The sequence below is a fragment of the Coregonus lavaretus genome (assembly GCF_964263955.1).
Source record: "Coregonus lavaretus genome assembly, chromosome: 19".
NCBI lineage: Eukaryota > Metazoa > Chordata > Actinopteri > Salmoniformes > Salmonidae > Coregonus > Coregonus lavaretus.
Window position 1 is genome coordinate 17,986,559 of NC_140006.1, and position 18,986 is coordinate 18,005,544.

At 42.7% G+C, this 18,986-nt stretch overlaps 1 protein-coding gene across 1 annotated transcript in view; it reads right to left on the reverse strand.

Annotated features, from left to right (window-relative positions):
- Positions 1 to 2,840: 2,840 nt before the first annotated feature.
- Positions 2,841 to 18,986, reverse strand: part of LOC311146575 (obscurin-like) — a gene marked incomplete at both ends in the record, with an annotated part of 97,377 nt that continues 81,231 nt past the window's right edge. The window contains 25 exons of the mRNA XM_084183093.1: positions 2,841 to 3,975; positions 4,467 to 4,509; positions 4,751 to 4,844; positions 6,727 to 6,856; positions 7,065 to 7,167; positions 7,536 to 7,703; positions 7,895 to 8,008; positions 8,464 to 8,641; positions 8,917 to 9,075; positions 9,315 to 9,479; positions 9,999 to 10,115; positions 10,198 to 10,357; positions 10,646 to 10,816; positions 11,059 to 11,135; positions 11,285 to 11,485; positions 11,802 to 11,941; positions 14,780 to 14,836; positions 15,674 to 15,841; positions 16,057 to 16,275; positions 16,472 to 16,570; positions 17,085 to 17,117; positions 17,276 to 17,473; positions 17,729 to 17,850; positions 18,003 to 18,084; positions 18,175 to 18,456. Of these exons, the coding sequence (XP_084039219.1) occupies positions 2,841 to 3,975; positions 4,467 to 4,509; positions 4,751 to 4,844; positions 6,727 to 6,856; positions 7,065 to 7,167; positions 7,536 to 7,703; positions 7,895 to 8,008; positions 8,464 to 8,641; positions 8,917 to 9,075; positions 9,315 to 9,479; positions 9,999 to 10,115; positions 10,198 to 10,357; positions 10,646 to 10,816; positions 11,059 to 11,135; positions 11,285 to 11,485; positions 11,802 to 11,941; positions 14,780 to 14,836; positions 15,674 to 15,841; positions 16,057 to 16,275; positions 16,472 to 16,570; positions 17,085 to 17,117; positions 17,276 to 17,473; positions 17,729 to 17,850; positions 18,003 to 18,084; positions 18,175 to 18,456 (4,415 nt within the window). The remainder of the gene's footprint in view (positions 3,976 to 4,466; positions 4,510 to 4,750; positions 4,845 to 6,726; positions 6,857 to 7,064; positions 7,168 to 7,535; positions 7,704 to 7,894; positions 8,009 to 8,463; positions 8,642 to 8,916; positions 9,076 to 9,314; positions 9,480 to 9,998; positions 10,116 to 10,197; positions 10,358 to 10,645; positions 10,817 to 11,058; positions 11,136 to 11,284; positions 11,486 to 11,801; positions 11,942 to 14,779; positions 14,837 to 15,673; positions 15,842 to 16,056; positions 16,276 to 16,471; positions 16,571 to 17,084; positions 17,118 to 17,275; positions 17,474 to 17,728; positions 17,851 to 18,002; positions 18,085 to 18,174; positions 18,457 to 18,986) is intronic.

An 18,986-nucleotide genomic window follows, 5' to 3' on the forward strand; every position in this document is an offset into this window, starting at 1 on the left:
TTGATTAGCTGAGCATTATGGCAGAATGGTTGAAGGCCAAGCACCTGACCTGAAATATGTAATCAATAGTTAGAGCTACCATTGTTGACTCCTAATTCTGGCTAGTATTTCTTAGCCCTACACTTCTATATGTTAAAGGTTCAATGTAGTTGAGGATACAGACTAGAGCGGGGGTAGGCAACCCTGTTCCTGGAGTGCCGCAGGTACTGCAACATTTTGTTCCAACTAGTCACTACGCCTGACCAACTGAGCTAATTGATCAGTTCAGTGATTGCATAAATTCAACACACCTGGTCTTCCAGGTCGGTTAAATCAAAGATATGATGTGCCTGCGGCACTCCAGGACCAGGTTTGCATACCCCTGGACTAGAGGAAGACAATGCACAAACATTTACATTCAGTGATTGCTTTACCAACCAATGATTTATATAAACCAGGGATGGGCTATTCCAGTCCTCGGGGGGCCTGATTAGTGTCACACTTTTGCCCCAACCCCAGCAAACAAACCTGGCTCCCAATAATCAACTAATCATGATCTTCAGTTTAGAATGCAATTAGTTTAATCAGCTGTGTTAGCTAGGGATGGGGAAAAGTGTGACACCCCTCCGGCCCCCGAGGACTGGAGTTGTCCATCCCTGATATAAATCAACCCAAACATTCACCAGGAGTGAATAAAACAGGCCGATCATCAGTTGCAATTTATTTATTTTTGTATATTCAAAATGTATTTCCATTAACTTAACATGTGCAGGCAGTCAAAACCTATTTGTGCTTTATGTTGAATTTCTTTCACAAAATACATATTTAAATGCTTCTACAAGACATTTAAAATAACATAAAACAAAAATAAAATATCACTCTTACTTTGGGAAACAGTAATTCACTTTTTAAAACAAGATATTGCAACAAAGTTCTTAAATCCAGTGTGATCAATGACTCACTCCTATGTAACTGCTCTCACCTGATCCAAATATGACAGGATTCAAATTACATTGTGTTAATTGGATAAACACTAAAATCAGCTTTCAAACAGCTAATACATATCATGCTGTCATTTTTCTAAACATATTTTAAGTACATTTTACTCAATCACAAATACTTTAAAATTGTCTGAAGTCAATCCACTGTTCATTGCTCTCAATAAACTGATAATGAAGAGTTGGCTTTCTATAAAACAAATGACCCAGTACAAGATTAATTATCCTATATAGCTCTTTTTGGATGGATATAACCTGAAGTAAACAGAGACCCTTTTATATGAGACCTGTATAACACAATCATAGACCTAGATCATTCCTCAGTCCAAACCACAAGTGATATACAGTTCATGTAAAAGTATCAACTCTGCACAACATGTAATTGACCATTTAGAAATGTTTAAAACATTTGAGACTTTTTTCTGCATAGGAGGACCGACTACCCAATCTGAAGGACAATTCAATGATCCATGTGTCTGGCTTTAATCTGCATTCTCAAGTGACTGCTGTTGGGAGAACATTGTCAATGTGTCACACAATTCAGCAACTTCAGAAATCAATGCTCTTTTATACTTCTATCATCTTGTTATTCTTTTTGGGGGGATCCCAGAATTACAAGTTCTCTGTAACGTTTCAAATCTGACTGCTCTTTACTGTACAATATCATCTTTGTTGCTGAAGTCATTGGTTTGGTAAGTTACTGTTCGAGACACAAACAGTTTCTCCTTTCACAGGAGTTAGCCTACGTACAAACTGATACGCTACAAGTCAAGGTGGATATTCCTTGTTCATTAAACTTCAGCTGGAAACAACAAACAGAGACAAACAACAAAATGAGTGGACAAAACATTAGGAACACCATGACATAGACTGACCAGGTAAATCCAGGTGAAAGCTATGATCCCTTATTGATGTCACTTGTTAAATCCACTTCAATCAGTGTAGATGAAGGGGAGGAGATGGGTTAAAGGAGGATGTTTAAGCCTTGAGACAACTGAGACATGGATTGTGTGTGTGCCATTCAGAGGGTGAATGAGCAAGACAAAAGATTTGTGGCTTTGAACGGGGTATGGTAGTAGGTGCACGTTTGAGTGTCAAGAACTGCAACGCTGCTGGGTTTTTCATGCTCAACAGTTTCAAGTGTGTATCAACAATGTTCCACCAACCAAAGGACATCCAGTCAACTTGACACAACTGTGGGAAGCATTTTGGTCAACATGGGCCAGCATCCCTGTGGAACGCTTTCAACACCTTGTAGAGTCCATGCCCTGACAAATTGAGGCTGTTCTGAGGGCTAAAGGGGGTGCAACTCAAAATTAGGAAGGTGTACCTAATGTTTTGTAAACTTAGTGTATAATGCTGTACACTGATGTTCTTCTACAAGACAGAAGTTTAACATCAAGGAGTTAAAATTCTAAACCTCTGTCACCTGAGGGTAAAGCAGATGGATTTTTGAACTTGAAAATAGTGTCAGTCCGTGTTGTAACACTCATAATTATTGTATTTTTCAGTACATCAAATATGTGGCAAGCAAGGCAACAATAAATTGAAGGCTGGATAGTATACAATGGCGTTCGGAAATAATTTAGCCTAAACATATCCAACCCCCTTCTGATGTTTTGTCCTTTAAAATCTACTTTCTGTCTGACCAAAATGACTGACTTCCTGTGTCTGCATTTTACTTTCAGATGGGTTGCTTGAAAATGGAATGATCCGCCATTTGCAGTAAAATGCAATGTTAGAATATGCTTTTTAACACTTTAGTAGAAATGTTCCCATTTAAGACTAAAAGGGCTATTGTACCTCACCAAATAACAACAATCTGCTTGGTTCTAATCCAGCTACGTATTTCCACACACTAGGTTATTGGTTTTGATATGGGTTATTCTTGCTAATCTGAAGAGTGACTGGCTTGCCCACTGACGTGTAGACCTTGGTTTTGTAGCTCTGCTGCCCTCCCTCCACTCTCTGCACCTCAGAGCAGTACAACGGCTTGACCTCTAACTTGGCGTGGCTGACCTGGATGGGAATCTCCCTACTGGACTGGCCTCCGCTGGGGTGGTGGTTGTGGTGGGGGGCGGCCGGGGAGAACAGGCTTCCTGAGAAGTGCTCTCTAAAGCGGCTGAAGAAGCCAGGCCTGGGCCTCTCCCTAGGCAGCACCACAGGCCTCCCCACGTTGAACAGCACCGGCTGGCCCACAGCAGAGCCCCCAATCTCCCTCTGGAGCACTGAGATCTCACAGGGCCTCTCGACAGGTGACGAGCGGGTGTTGGTGGAGCCGTAGGTCTCCCCCTCCCTGGGAACATAGTCCTCCAGGTCCTCCAGGGTGAGAACGTGACCGCCCTGGGTCAGGATCTTAGGGTCCAGCTTCTTGAGTGTGTTGTCGTCGTCATCATCCGGTTCTGTGATGAAGGCCTCTTGCTGCTCCTCTAGCCAGGCCTCATCCTCTTCATGTTCATGGTCGTTAGGGATTAGAACAGAGGAGACCTCGTAGGCCTTTCCACTGAATCCACTGGCGACCTCGGACCCATCCACAGCCACGTCATCATCCTCCTCCTCATCGTCCCAGGACAGAGGCTGTGCCCCCTGCAGCTCGGAGAGATTCTGCAGCTCTACCAGCTTGTTGTTGGAGTTGTTGGCGTTGGGGTTTGGGGATCTCCGTGGCCGGGTGGAGGAGGGGGTGTGTGACTGCTCCGACCCGGCTTGGGAGACCCCTCTCCTGGATAGCCTGGGCGACTTGTTGACCTTGTACTCTATGATTTCCTCTACCTCCACCCACTTGTTCTCCGCAGCCCGGGCCCCTACGGCCCCCTCGGGCTCCGTGACGTACAGGGTGGGGATGGTGGTCTTCCTGTTGGCGGAAGCCTGCCTCCTCTGCCTGACCGTGGGGGTGTTGGGGAGATCTGGGGTGGAGGTTTGGGAGCGGTTGAACCCAGATGGAGACAGGCCGCGACGCTTCATGCGGGTGTTCTTCACCACCGTGGTTATGGTCTCCTCTCTGGGAGGGGACACAGCACAGAGGGTGTGAGAGCGGGACAGACCAGGAGGTATGAGAGGAATAGCACAGAGGGTATGAGAGAGACAGCAGAGAGGGTATGAGAGGGACAGAACAGCTTGTTGGCATGCTGTTTTCACACTAGGCCTACATAGGCAAGGTGTTAATTAGCGTGTACACACACACCCACACACACACACACACACACACACACACACAGAGCAAAATGGAGTCTTGTCTACTCATACAAACATGTCATGAGAGGCTTTGTCTGCGATGGTACACGAGTTAAGGAAAATGTGCATACACAAAAAAGATTAATGGCCATTCCTTATGCATTCAATATGCCGGCTCCTTGGAAGTTATATTTGGGGTTGAGTCCCTCTCACACTCAGGGTTCAAATACTGCATGGCAATGTATGCAGAGGCCGAAGGGGGACACGCACAAGTATACATGCTTCTTCTAGCCTGCATCATAAGCTGGTCACACTTACATGATGATGGTTTTCTTTGGTATTTTAGTCTCCTGCTCGGTGACTACAAGGAAAGCAGGATGGAGCTTATACAGTTAGCCAGATAAATCAATTGCTAGCTAATGTTTAAGACAAAAGACGACAGAATCTAAATTGTTGATGAACTGATGGTTAATCTTTTCCCTTAAATTATTGTGGCTTATGGAAATAAAAGCATACATTCTCTACATTTGAAGTACCTGGTAAAATAGGACAATTATTAAACTAATGCACAACGGTATCTGTATGAAAGGGAGCATTCCTACCTTCGATGGTGATCGCCTGCTCTCCTCTTCTAGCCACAGCAGAAGGAAGGCACAGATCAGCTGCACATTTAGCACTACCCAGTCGATTGGACAACTGGGATGGGCAGGGGGGAGAATACATTAGGGTTTGTAATTATCACAGTAATTTCTCATGAAAACAATCCTCTTTAGAAAGAGTAAAGCATTGGATGCAAAACATCCAAAGCATGTAACCACTGTTACTTGTTACTACTAATATTTATCTCTATGGTTTTCATTTATATTGATCATTCACAAGTGATACACTTACACTACCGGTCAAATGTTTTAGAACACCTACTCATTCAAGGGTTTTTCTTAATTTTTACTATTTTCTACATTGTTGAATAATAGCGAATACTTCAAAACTATGAAATAACACATATGGAATCATGTAGTAATCAAAACAGTGTTAAAAAAATCAGAATATATTTTATATTTGAGATTGTTCAAATAGCCACCCTTTGCCTTGATGACAGCTTTGCACACTCTTGGCATTCTCTCAACCAGCTTCACCTGGAATGCTTTTCCAACAGTCTTGAAGGAGTTCCCACATATGCTGAGCACCTGTTGGCTGCTTTTCCTTCACTCTGCGGTCCGACTCATCCCAAACCATCTCAACTGGGTTGAGGTCAGGGGATTGTGGAGGCCAGGTCATCTGATGCAGCACTCCATCACGTTCCTTCCTGGTGAAATAGCCCTTACACAGCCTGGAGGTGTGTTGGGTCATTGTCCTGTTGAAAAACAAATGATAGTCCCACTAAGCCCAAACCAGATGGGATGGCGTATCACTGCAGAATGCTGTGGTAGCCATGCTGGTTAAGTGTGCCTTGAATTCTAAATAAATCACAGACAGTGTCACCAGCAAAGCACCCCCACACCATAACACCTCCTCCTCCATGCTTTACGGTGGGAAATACACATGCGGAGATCATCCGTTCACCCACACCGCATCTCACAAAGACATGGCGGATGGAACCAAAAATCTCAAATTTGGACTCAAGACTAAAAGGACACATTTCCACCGGTCTAATGTCCATTGTTTGTGTTTCTTGGCCCAAGCAGGTCTCTTCTTCTTATTGGTGTCCTTTAGTAGTGGTTTCTTTGCAGCAATTCGACCATGACATGCCTGATTCACACAGTCTCCTCTGAACAGTTGATGTTGAGATGTGTCTGTTACTTGAACTCTGTGAAGCATTTATTTGGGCTGCAATTTCTGAGGCTGGTAACTCTAATGAACCTTTCCTCTGCAGCAGAGGTAACTCTGGGTCTTCCATTCCTGTGGCGGTCCTCATGAGAACCAGTTTCACCATAGCGCTTGATGGTTTTTGCGACTGCACTTGAAGAAATGTTCAAAGTTCTTGACATGTTCCGTATTGACCATGACTTAAAGTAATGATGGACTGTCGTTTCTCTTTGCTTATTTGAGCTGTTATTGCCATAATATGGACTTGGTCTTTTACCAAATAGGGCTATCTTCTGTATACCCACAATTAACTTTTAAGGAGGCACACCTGTTAATAGAAATGAAATGCATTCCAAGTGACTACCTCATGAAGCTGGTTGAGAGAATGCCAAGAGTGTGCAAAGCTGTCATCAAGGCAAAGGGTGGCTATTTGAAGAATCTCAAATATAAAATATATTTTGATTTGTTTAACACTTACTTGGTTACTACATGATTGCATATGTGTTAGTTCATAGTTTTGATGTCTTCACTATTATTCTACAATGTAGAAAATAGTAAAAATGAAGAAAAACCCTTGAATGAGTAGGTGTTCTAAAACCTTTGACCGGTAGTGTAGGTTGGCAGCAATTTCGGTGAGGTGGCTTGCAAGTCCAGTGTTTTACATCTGTATGGAATGGTTTCCTGGACCCAGATTAACCCTAATCCTGAATTAAGATTCTCTATTGAAAGTGCATTTCAGTCGATTACTAGGGGTGGTGAATTATAGGCCTACCTCACACTCGTAATGTCCCAGGTCTCTCTCCGTAGTGCCTTTAATGACTAGCACTAGGACTCCACTACGGGACTCACTGTAGGTCTGATACTTCTCCTGGTCAGTCAGCAGCCTGCCCTCCTTGAACCACCTGGCCAGAAAACACACCAAACAGTTTATTGAGAGCTCTCAAAATGTTTATTTCAATACTTCTTCATTATCTTATGTATACTTATTAACCATTAAGAATGGGTAACATAATGACGACAGTAAGAAGAAACAAATGCCACAGTCCGATATCACTAAAAAGTTGTCAGTTTGAAGAGCCTATGAGAGGGGTGTGGTGTGGTGTAGCATACCTGATCTTGGGGCTGGGGGCGCTCTGGATGGTGCAGGAGAACTGAGCATCCTCACCAATGTTAAAGACAGCATTCCTCATCTTGTTCACGAAACGAGGAGGCACTACAACACACACATACTCTTAAAAATAGTGTTCTTCTCTCATAAGAATAACAATGATCATCCCGGACAAGCAAAGTATCCATCACTATAAGCTGCTGACATGTACTGTATATCAGAGGAGACTGGTGGGAGGAGCTATAGGAAGATAGGCTCATTGTAATGGCTAGACTGGAATAAATAAAACGATATCAAACACAAACATATGGAAACCATTTATTCCATTCCAGCCATTACAATGAGCCCATCATCCTATAGCTCTTCCCACCAGCCTCCTCTGATGAATATCCATGATTCTTATGAGTAGTCTGCTATATCCACTTTCACAAGTTCAAGCCCAATGTTAGTATCATATCCTAATAGAGACTGACCTTGGACAGTGATCTTCCCCAGAGTGCTGGCATTGCCTGCTGTGCTAGTGGCGAAGCACATGTACTGTCCAGAGTCATCAGCTATCATGTTGTCCAGGATCAGGGTGCAGGAACCATCAGGGTCCTCGATGATGATGTGGTGAGGGTCAGCCTCCACCGCATGCCCATCTGTCATCAGAGGAGGAAACAGTGTTAACACGTAGTTACATAGAGCTGTTTCTACATTAACACAGTGTGGCTACAGTATGTAGAGAAAAACAAACATTACTAACGTTAGTGTCTGTAGTTCATTGATATTCTAAAACTCCACACACACAGCTATTGCGTATGCACAGTGGTCTCGCTGGTGCGTCTCTTACCCTTGTACCAGGTGACCACAGGTTTGGGTACTCCAGTAACCTTGCAGGCCAGTTTCACAGTCTGTCCCAGCTCCGCTGAGCAGTCAGCCAGAAGCTCATCAAAGTCAGGCATACCTGGACAGATAGAGGGATGAATTTACACAGCAATCAATCCTGAGTGGAGGGATGACATATTTTATGCAATTACCTGTCAAATAATGGTTGCAATTTTATAGTATGTAAAACATACTTGTTTGATAGTAAAGTTTAGATCACAATGTGCTGTGTCGTCAAACTATGCCTCTCTGTTTGTCTACTGCGTGTGTCAGGTGGATCTGACTGAATGTGTGTGTGCACGTGCAATGTGTGTCAGTGGATCTCAAATCAAATGTTATTTGTCACATGCTTCGTAGACTAACAGTGAAATGCTTACTTACGGGTCCTTTTCCAACAATGCAGAGTTAAAGATAAGATAAAACATAAATAAAAATATATGAATAGTGACACAGTGAATAACAAATCAAAATAAAGAGTAAAAATAACATGGAAATATACATTAATCTGAGTAAATGTGTGTACGTCAGACTCACTCCAGGCAGGCATGGTGTAGCGCTGCTGAAGGTCCCTGAGGTCTCGCAGCCAGGAGTTCTTGATGATTACGGTGCGAGCCTGCAGTGTGTACTTCTTGACAGAGTCCTCACGCTCGTGCCAGATCTCAAAGGCCCGGTCGTCACCCTCCACTGTCTCATTCACATCTATGTTGTTCAGCTAGTGAGGAAGACAGACAGATAAACAGTAGTCATCCTCGAGACAAATGATTATGACTTCATTTATCTGTTCGGAAATTATTTCTATGTCATAGGAAGAGTGACAATGATGATATATCCTCTCCACCAGCAAGAATATTACGATGTCAACCCTGAATACCTGATTGGAATTAGAGGGTACTTAAGAGTTTACTAATTCTTTAGTGCCTTGCTTCAGTGGATGGCCATGCTGAGAGATCTGGAGTATAACAGAATGAGCAATAAACAGAATCTTACCTTCATCATGTTCTTAAAGATGTAGCCCTCTGTGTCTGTGTTGGTGTCTCTCTTGGATTTGCAGATGATTACATAGTTTTTGAAGAGGAATGCGTGTCGATGGTGGCCTCTGGAGGAGGACCTTACCCCAGGTGCACCCTCCCACATCATGAAGGGTCCCTGTCACAAAACACAACATCACAACTCATCACATATCGACTCCAGCCAAATTAGACTATTTAGGCCACAACTGATACAGCAGCTCTGATATGTAAGTCCTTAGTCAAAGACTTCAACTCCCAATCGGCATCATTCAGTCTATGGTTTTACTGGAGCTGTCCTTTTGGCCAGGTTTCTCTTGTAAAATTGGTATTTTGACCTCAATAGGACCCCCCTGACATTATTTCCGGGTTAGTTACCTGTCTGATGGGCTCCCCCAATACATCCAGGGTGGCAGGGTAGTTCTCTATCATGGAGACGTGGTGTGTGTTCTCTGAACGCTGAGGCAGTGATGACACCATGGCATAGGCCTCTTCCAGCAGGCAGCAGTTCTGACCATTCCTGGCCTTGTTCCGGATCAGCTCCTACAGTCACAGAAATGGGCACAACAATTTAAGATGAATAATAACAGTAATATTCCAACAAGATTTTAATGAGTACATTTTCATATTATAAAAACATGGTAATGCAGGCATTGGTGCATTCATTCATACTGTGTGAATTTGTGTATGTGTGGTAAGAACAAATGACAGGGATAGATTAACTCATTCAGGAACGGGCAATAGTGAAATGTGATAAGTGAAATATAACTAACTGTGTAAAATAATAATTGACATTGAAACTATAGGGTTGTGCAATAACATTATGTGCAACGCTCAGGGAACTTGGACTTTAAGGGGATGTGTAACATTGAGTATAGAAGGGACAGCTATGTAATGTGGAAGGGAGGGGTAAGATTCCTTTGATGTTATGTCTGGCCTGTGCCATGTCTCTTACCATATCGCAGTGCATTTTGCACGTAAAGTAAATATCTGTGAAAATCTGACAATAAAGAAATATCTAATCTAATACCTTATTTACAGCATTAAAGGGTGATCTCTCACCTTGAGTGAGGCCTTGTACTTCTGAATTCTGTCCAGAGGCTTCTGTAGGTAGGCATTAATGCTCAATACAGGACCTTCAGCAGGGTCGACACTGGCCTGCTGTTTATCTGTGTACTTCTGTGAAAAATACATATTAACAAAGACGACAACACACACATTTATGACCATTTGTGTTAACAGTATTTGTGGGTTCACTTGCCTTGAAGAAGTGGTGTACAGTCTTGTCACTGATAGCGGCCTCTGCCTTTTGCTGGCCTACAAGGTACTGGAGGTATTTCTCAAAGCCCTCCCCGCTCCTCAGGAACCGCATGGCCACGTCGTCATCTGTGTCGCACTCGCTCAACTTAGGGAACATGAACCTGCACAACACACATTATGGGGTCAATTCATTCAGTAGCTTTGTGAGAAATTGAATCATTACTAGTATATAATGGTATAATATATATATAAATATATATATATATATATATATATATTTATATATATATATATAACGGTATGGTAGTATATAATGGTAAAACATCAATACAATAGAACCAGTTAGGTGATTTCTATACAGGCATTATAAAGGGTTTATGAAGGCTTCATTAATCCTTAAAAGTTGTAGTTGTTTAAAAACAGGCCAAAAACGAGTCAGCTGTACTTACTCGCTATGGAAGGCCTTGATCTCGTTGATGTTCCTGAATATGGCCTCCTTCTGGCTGGTGACGTCAGATGGGGCGTCAGGGCTATCCAGATGCTTGACGTGGTGGGAGGTGAAGAAGTCCATCTCTTTGACAAACTCTGCCTCGCTGTTGATCATGTCCTGGATCAGTTGGCTGGGGAAGACAGAGCATTATGGATATATTATGGTTTGTCCTTGAGTGTGGTGGGGTTTCTTGTTTGTGCACAACACAGGACCGAATCCTTATGATCTGTGAATGTAACAAACATTTATTTGACATTAATTCTCTCATTGAGTTATTGAGTTAATTCATTGAGTGTCTTAGTTATGCGGAAGTCGAATCTCAGGTTAAGTTTTGGTACTAATAGAAGATTGTGTGAGAAGGTCTAGACTCACAGTAGTCTTCTTTTGTACTCTCCTTCTGAGACCTCTTCTCCACCTGCCTCGGGGACATCACCAGCATCAGCAGACAGCTAGAATACAATAGTTTAAAATAACTTTAAGAACATAATAACATTTAACAAAAATAGTGGCAAGAGAGTAGATTCGAATTAACAGGAAACAGGGAGAGGTAGATGTACACTATTGGTACTAAATCAATTACTTAGATCTTGAAACACACCTTGAGTTTCTTGTCCAGGTAGGCAGGTGAGACCCAGCCCTGGCGGGATGGGGTGGTTTTGGTTGGTTTGGTCCGGACCAGCCATTTGAGTGGATGTGCTGAGTCCAGAACCTCAACATACTGGCCCTCCTTCAGGGAAATGGTCTCTTTGTTGGGGCTGGTGGGGTTGTAGTCAGCCGTAGCCACATAGATGTCAAACATCTGTAGAAGGAGGAGGACATCAGACAAAGTCATAACTAACATGCTTATAAGTGCTCACATTGGCAGAGTGACTTGGATGAAAAACATAATTGTATTTATAAGACATTTGCCCAGAATTGGGTTAGCTGGAGATGCAGGCCAGTTGAGGCTCTTTGCTGCACTAGGAGCTAAAATGGAATAAGTCAAGTAAGTATTCTATAGCCAAAAAATAAGAAAGAGAAAAAACTTGAAGGAAAATAGACCCATTCCAGTGTCATTAGAGAGGACTCAGAATGAGTGAACTGGAATGACGCATTCTATTTCTATGGTTCCATACCTCTCCCCTGGCATCAGGGTCATCAGACTCAGAGGAGGAGTCTGCGAGAATGGAGCCGGGGCGAGAACGGCCGTGGTGGGGCGAGGCGGAGGGTGTTTTGGTCTCATCGTCGCTATCGCCTCCCGGGACACGTAGTGAGGCTGGGGCAGTGAGGGGGAGGAGGGGGGGGGGGGGGTTCAGAGGGAGACAGCCAGGAGAAAATACAATACACACACACATCTCCACATAACACAGTATAGACATAGGCCTATATCCTGTACACACATTCACAGAAATGGGGAATTGGGCACTGAAATACCCACAGACCACTTGGAATGTGTAGCTTTGGCTTCTTGACCCAAAAAATGAGGTGGATATTTTATATTTTATTAGAAATGTCAAAACTGTTTCTTTTTAAGTCAGCACAAATAATTAAGATTTCTCAAAAGGTTAGCTAAGCTACACATTAGTGCCATCAACAGTTTTGCTGCTACTGCACAAGTCATTTGATTTAATAGTTTTCACTATTACAAACTAGTTAGTTTTCTAGATGCATGCATAAGATACTGTACAAATAAGACGTGTGGTCTTAAGTTCTGTCCATACATGTCTGAGTGTAGGCATGTATTACAGCTACAGGATATGCTATGCTGTATATCACTTAAAAGCCATTTGAATCATATGCTCAGGTAATAACAGTTAACTGCTTAGCCAATACAAAAACGTATTCTACTAATGCATCAAATAAATATCATGGAGTGCAAAAACAAAGGGAAAGATATTTGATCACGTATATAGTGGCTTGCGAAAGTATTCAACCCCCTTGGCATTTTTCCTATTTGGTTGCCTTACAACCTGGAATTAAAATTGATTTTTTGGGGGTTTGTATCATTTGATTTAAACAACATGCCTACCACTTTGAAGATGCAAAATATTTTTGTGTGTGAAACAAACAAGAAATAAGACAAAAAAACAGAAAACTTGAGCGTGCATAACTATTCACCCCCCCCAAAGTCAATATTTTGTAGAGCCACCTTTTGCAGCAGTTACAGCTGCAAGTCTCTTGGGGTATGTCTCTATAAGCTTGGCACATCTAGCCACTGGGACTTTTGCCCATTCTTCAAGGCAAAACTGCTCCAGCTCCTTCAAATTGGATGGGTTCCACTGGTGTACAGCAATCTTTAAGTCATACCACAGATTCTCAATTGGATTGAGGTCTGGGATTTAACTAGGCCATTTCAAGATATTTAAATGTTTCCCCTTAAACCACTTGAGTGTTGCTTTAACAGTATGTTTAGGGTCATTGTCCTGCTGGAAGGTGAACCTCCGTCCCAGTCTCAAATCTCTGGAAGACTGAAACAGGTTTCCCTCAAGAATTTCCCTGTATTTAGCGCCATCCATCATTCCTTCAATTCTGACCAGTTTTCCAGTCCCTGCTGATGAAAAACATCCCCACAGCATGATGCTGCCACCACCATGCTTCATTGTGGGGATGGTGTTCTCTGTGGTTGATGAGAGGTGTTGGGTTTGCGCCAGACATAGCGTTTTTCTTGATGGCCAAAAAGCTAAATTTTAGTCTCATCTGACCAGAGTACCTTCTTCCATATGTTTGGGGAGTCTCCCACATGCCTTTTGGTGAACACCAAACATGTTTGCTTATTTTTTCTTTAAGCAATGTTTTTTTCTGGCCACTCTTCTGTAAAGCCCAGCTCTGTGGAGTGTACGGCTTAAAGTGGTGCTATGGACAGATACTCCAATCTCCGCTATTGAGCTTGGCAGCAATTTATTTATAACCCAACCCTGATCGGTACTTTGTCCCTGACCTGTTTGAAGAGCTCCTTGGTCTTGCTTGGTGGTGCCCCTTGCTTAGTGGTGTTGCAGACTCTGGGGCCTTTCAGAACAGGTGAATTTATACTGAGATCATGTGACAGATCTTGTGACACTTAGATTTCACACAGGTGGACTTTATTTAACTAATTATGTGGCTTCTGAAGGTAATTGGTTGCACCAGATCTTATCTAGGGGCTTCATAGCAAAGGGGGTGTAAACATATGCACACACCACTTTTCCGTCATTTATTTTGTATAATTTAACATATGCACACACCACTTTTCCGTCATTTATTTTGTATAATTTATTTTGTATAAGTTATTTTTTTAATTTCACTTCACCAATTTGGACTATTTTGTGTATGTCCATTACATGAAATCCAAATAAAAATCAATTAAAATTACAGGTTGCATTTCAACAAAATAGGAAAAACACCAAGGGGTATGAATACTTTTGCAAGGCACTGTATATAGATTCTTCATCATATTACATTTTAGTCATTTAGCAGACGCTCTTATCCTGTTTTTGTTTTTTTCATACTGGCCCCCCGTGGGAAACCCTCCCCTACCTTGGACGACGCTGGACCAATTGTGCGCCGCCCATGGGTCTCCCGGTTGCGGCCGGCTGCGACAGAGCCTGGACTCGAACCAGGATCTCTAGTGGCACAGCTAGCACTGCCATGCAGTGCCTCAGACCACTGCGCCACTCGGGAGTATATACTGATATGGCAGCAGAATGATGGAACTGTTTTGATGACAGCTTTGTCCACCACTTTACAATGGAATCCTGGTCGTTTTGTCTCAAAATGTCTACACGTGTAACTGTCTTCAACTGTGAAATACTGTATCTTAATGCCATCTTAGACTAAGAATAATTCCAGTACATTGTTTCCACAAGTCATCACATCAGGTGATAGACAAGATATCCTCACTGTCGTGCAACATGAACAGAGGGACGTCATTTTCAAACCCCTGTTGTTTCATGACAAGTACTCCTCTTTTAAATTAAATAAATCCAATTTAGACAGGTAGAGAGAGATGCAGAGAAGAGAACAGAACATAAGCTTCAATGTCAAGAAACAGATCAAAAGCGACACTGACTAACTTGTGGAAATAATGTATGGCTTTTAGTGAGAGTAACCGAGATCTTGATGTACTGTAGATACATACTGGAAGCTTTGGGGCATGATTTCATCCACTGGAGCACTTGATGGTTCTGTGCGTTGTCTGAATAACAAATTAACGATTGGATGAGAGCATGTGAGTGAATTAATGGATGGATGGAGGGGTGAAGGATGATGAAATGAAGACATGACAGTCATAGGGGACCAAAACACATGCAGAACAAGCATTAGTGAGTGCAAAGAAAGAGAAAAAGGCATCGTTGATAATAGAAACACTTAAAGGAAATGGCAGCGAGAGGTAATGTGCATGACATTTTCTTTGAGTTGTTCTTAAAGCCTGCATGACCCTCTATTAGGAACTGACATATCCACTGATGCAGCAGTGCAGCTGTATCCAACGAATGTTGGCATGTTAGCTGGCCCTGTGGCTGATGGACTGCATGTGGGATAAGAGTAACTTGTCATAACATGACATAAATAACTTAGTGTTTATGACAGAATTATAAAATTACAAAGGCAATGCATATATACAATTTGAATATAGACTTCATCAACGGCAATGTATATATTTTTGTTATGCTATAAAACAGTATAAGAACATACTCTGTATTACCAGAGATGTACAAATGCAAATGTTTTTGCCTGCAATAAAAGCACACACAGCAAACTTTCTAATACATCAGGAGTATTCCACCATTATTTCCCAGATATTAAATTGGAAATATTAATTTTAAATGACCTATTCTATAAGTAACTAGAGGCAAATTAAAGGAAACACATAAATTCAAAATAAATTCAAATCAAATCACAAAGGCATTTACTTTACCTTAAATCCACATGAATAGTGGAAGAACATTTATTTAAATTGAATAGGAAAATGTTCTCACTGTCCCCTATTTTGGAGCTTTGATGGAATAGTCCGTGACACATTTTAACTCACCTTGGCTGATCTTGGCAGATACCATCTCTGTGATCTGGGAGGTGAGCTTCATAAGAAACTCTTCTGTTCCAACTTCACCTAGATAAGGCATTTTTCTGCCAGCATCCTCCTCTGGAGGGCTGATAGTAATACCCAGAGGGATTTTGGTCTCTTCCTTGGGTCGTGACGCTACGACAGAAAGCAGATAATACATTAGGAATGTTTCACATTAGAACTTGCTGTCTGCCACATGTACTACATTATTATCTTTATTATGTATGATTATAAAAGCATGTGTCAGTATGTTTTCCTATTCCATAATATGTATTGTGGACCCCAAGCAAGACTACCTGTTGCTATTGTAACAGCTAATGGGGATCCAAACAAACAAACAAGTTTCTTACCATCCTCTACGGCAAAGTGGGCAGTGCAGATGGACTGTCCGGCCCTGTTGGTGGCTATGCAGGTGTAGGTGCCCGCGTGCTCAGAACCCACATCCATGAGGATGAGGCTGTGTTGGCGCCCAGAGCTGGCCACCTTATAGCCCTTAGTGTCTGGCTTGATCCACAACACGTCCTCAGCAGACTCCTCTTTCAGCCACGTCACCATGGGGGTGGGAGAACCTTGGAGAGGTGAGGAAGATAGTGGGACTTGGGTATTCACATGCATGTTGTATGATGAATAGTCTCTCCTAACAGCAGTCTGTGGACTGGCATGTATTTTTGTATGATGAATGACCATATCCTTTATGGAAGCTTATCTCTCATATGACACTGATTCTGGTCCTGGCAAAAGAGAACAGTGTTGTGGATACAGTACCTTCCACGCTGACTGACAGGGTGACACTAGCTCCCTGTTTCACCTTCCTGTTGCTGAACTTCTCCAGCAACCGTGGCGGCACCAGAGGCATCTTGGGATCTAGGAAGTAAAACATGGATGCAGAACAGGGTCATCATCACATAGCTCACAATTCAGAACAGTGTGACATGTTATTGGGGCGGCAGGTAGTCTAGCGTTTAAGAGCGTTGGGCCAGTAACCAAAGGTCGCTGGTTCGAATCCCTAAGACGACTAGATTAAAAATCTGTCAATGTGCCCTTGAGCAAGGCACCTAACTGTAATTGCTCCAATAAATTGCTCTGGATTAGAGCGTCTGCTAAAATGTCAAATGTACAAAATATAGGTAACAGCATAAGGGCGGCAGGTAGCTTAGTGGTTAAGAGCGTTGTGCCAGTAACCGAAAGGTCGCTGGTTCTAATCCCCGAGCCGACTAGGTGAAAAATCTGTCGATGTGCCCTTGAGCAAGGCACTTAACCCTAATTGCTCTTGTAAGTCGCTCTGGATAAGAGCGTCTGCTAAATGACCAATTATTATTATTATAATTATTAATTATAAGAATGAATCAATTGATATTATTGAATGATAATTACATACCGTGCTTTTCTACAGGTGTGAGCTCTCCTGGACCTGTTGAAAGAGGGTCACCATGAATTATTCAGTAAATACAAGAATGTTGTGTTGTGTATAAAATAACATGCATATCGCAATGTAGACTGAAGACTTTATCCAAAGTAGAAGACAGGGATCCCTCTCAACATAAACCTTTCAGTCATGAGTAGACCTACCCAGAACCAGTAGCCTAGCAGAGGAGTATGCTGATCCAGCAGCATTGCTGATGTAGGCAGAGTACTCTCCTGTGTCCTCCCTCTTCACCTCCAGGACCTCCAGACTGTGGATGTCTCTCTTGTCCAGCAGCAGGATCCTGTCTGAGGAACGCAGCGGTATGCCGTCCTTGAACCAGTACACTCTGGGCGTGGGGAAACCTGGGAAATATCAACAGAAAGTAAACAAATAACTGTATTGCCTCTGACTTGCCTGCCGTGGGGGCAGTAGTGTTCACTTGGCTATCTTAGCTCCTCTAAGGGTACTATCAGGTCTAGGTAAACATGGCTATAGTAAATTCCTCTCTATTTAAGTTATGGAATGGACCTCTGAAGTTCCTGTGCAGAGACAATGTAGTCTAACAGGGTTTTGGTGTGACTAATGCAGAAGTGGTGGAGAGTAACCCACAGACCAACCTTTGACTTTCAGCTGCATCTTAGCGATGGGTGAGCCTGGGCTGACATGCACATCATGGAGCTCATCCAGTACTTGTGGCATCTGCTCATCCTCTGCCACAGACTCAAACGCTTCGGTTTCCCTGAGGGGAGAAGATAGCCAGAGAGTAAAGCTGTCAGTAAAGGAGCAACACGACCAGTGAAACGTTTAAGGTACTATTAGGAATCAGGATTCCATTGTAAAGAAGGTTGAAGTCAAAATCAAAGGCCTTGTAAGCTGGGTTGTCTCACTCACCTAGACATGTAGCCTTTGGCACTGATGTAGGAGCCTGTCTCAGTGGCATCAGCTGCAGTATCGTAGTCTGAGCTGCAAGACACTGAGGAAAGAGAGATGTATTAGACAATGACTTGCAATCAATCAATGAATCAACCAACCAATCAATCAATCTAATATGTTCTGTACTCACTGTCAACCCTGAGCTCGGCCTTAGTGGAAGCGATGCCACTGGTGTTCTCGGCCATGCAGCGGTAGACACCCATGTCAGAAGGCAGCACGGTGGTGATGATCAGCTGGTGGCAGCCCTCCTGGTCCTCGTTGATCATGTAGTGGTCATTCTCCTCCAGGAGCTTCCCGTCCTTGAACCAACGCACGCTGGGTGGAGGCTTTCCGATCACCACGCAGTCGAAGCTGACCGGGTTACCGTCAGGCACGTCCTGGCTCTGGAGTTCGGTCAGGAAGACTGGGGCCGCTGGGGGAGGGACAGGGACAGAGGAGAGGGGCAATCAGTTATGCACAAAAATAAGTTAGGAGTTTTTATAATTATGCAGGAGTTTAAAATAACTGTCCAGTGTTTCAAGATTTCTATAAAATACTGTATGACCTATAATTAATTACAATATGAGTGAAATACCTTCCCCTTCCAAAAATGTTTAATTAAGTATGTTAAAAAGTAGCTTTTCTGTGTTGGAATGGTGTGGGCATACTCCAACAACAGAATGGTGTGGGAGTATACCGGTCATAAAAAATATTCATGTGAGGACATAAAAACACTACATCCAACCAAACATACCAAAGAAATCATACACTAACAAGACTGAAATACATACTTTTTGGCAAGAGAAAACTAACATTAAGCCACACACAAAGACAGACAAGGTACTATAGTAATCACATGGAACACTCAAGGAAAAGCAGGATAAAAGGCTAGATGAGGATATTGTAAACATTAATTTAGCAAGTACAGACTTACAGTGCAATAGGAAAGTACTCAGACCCATT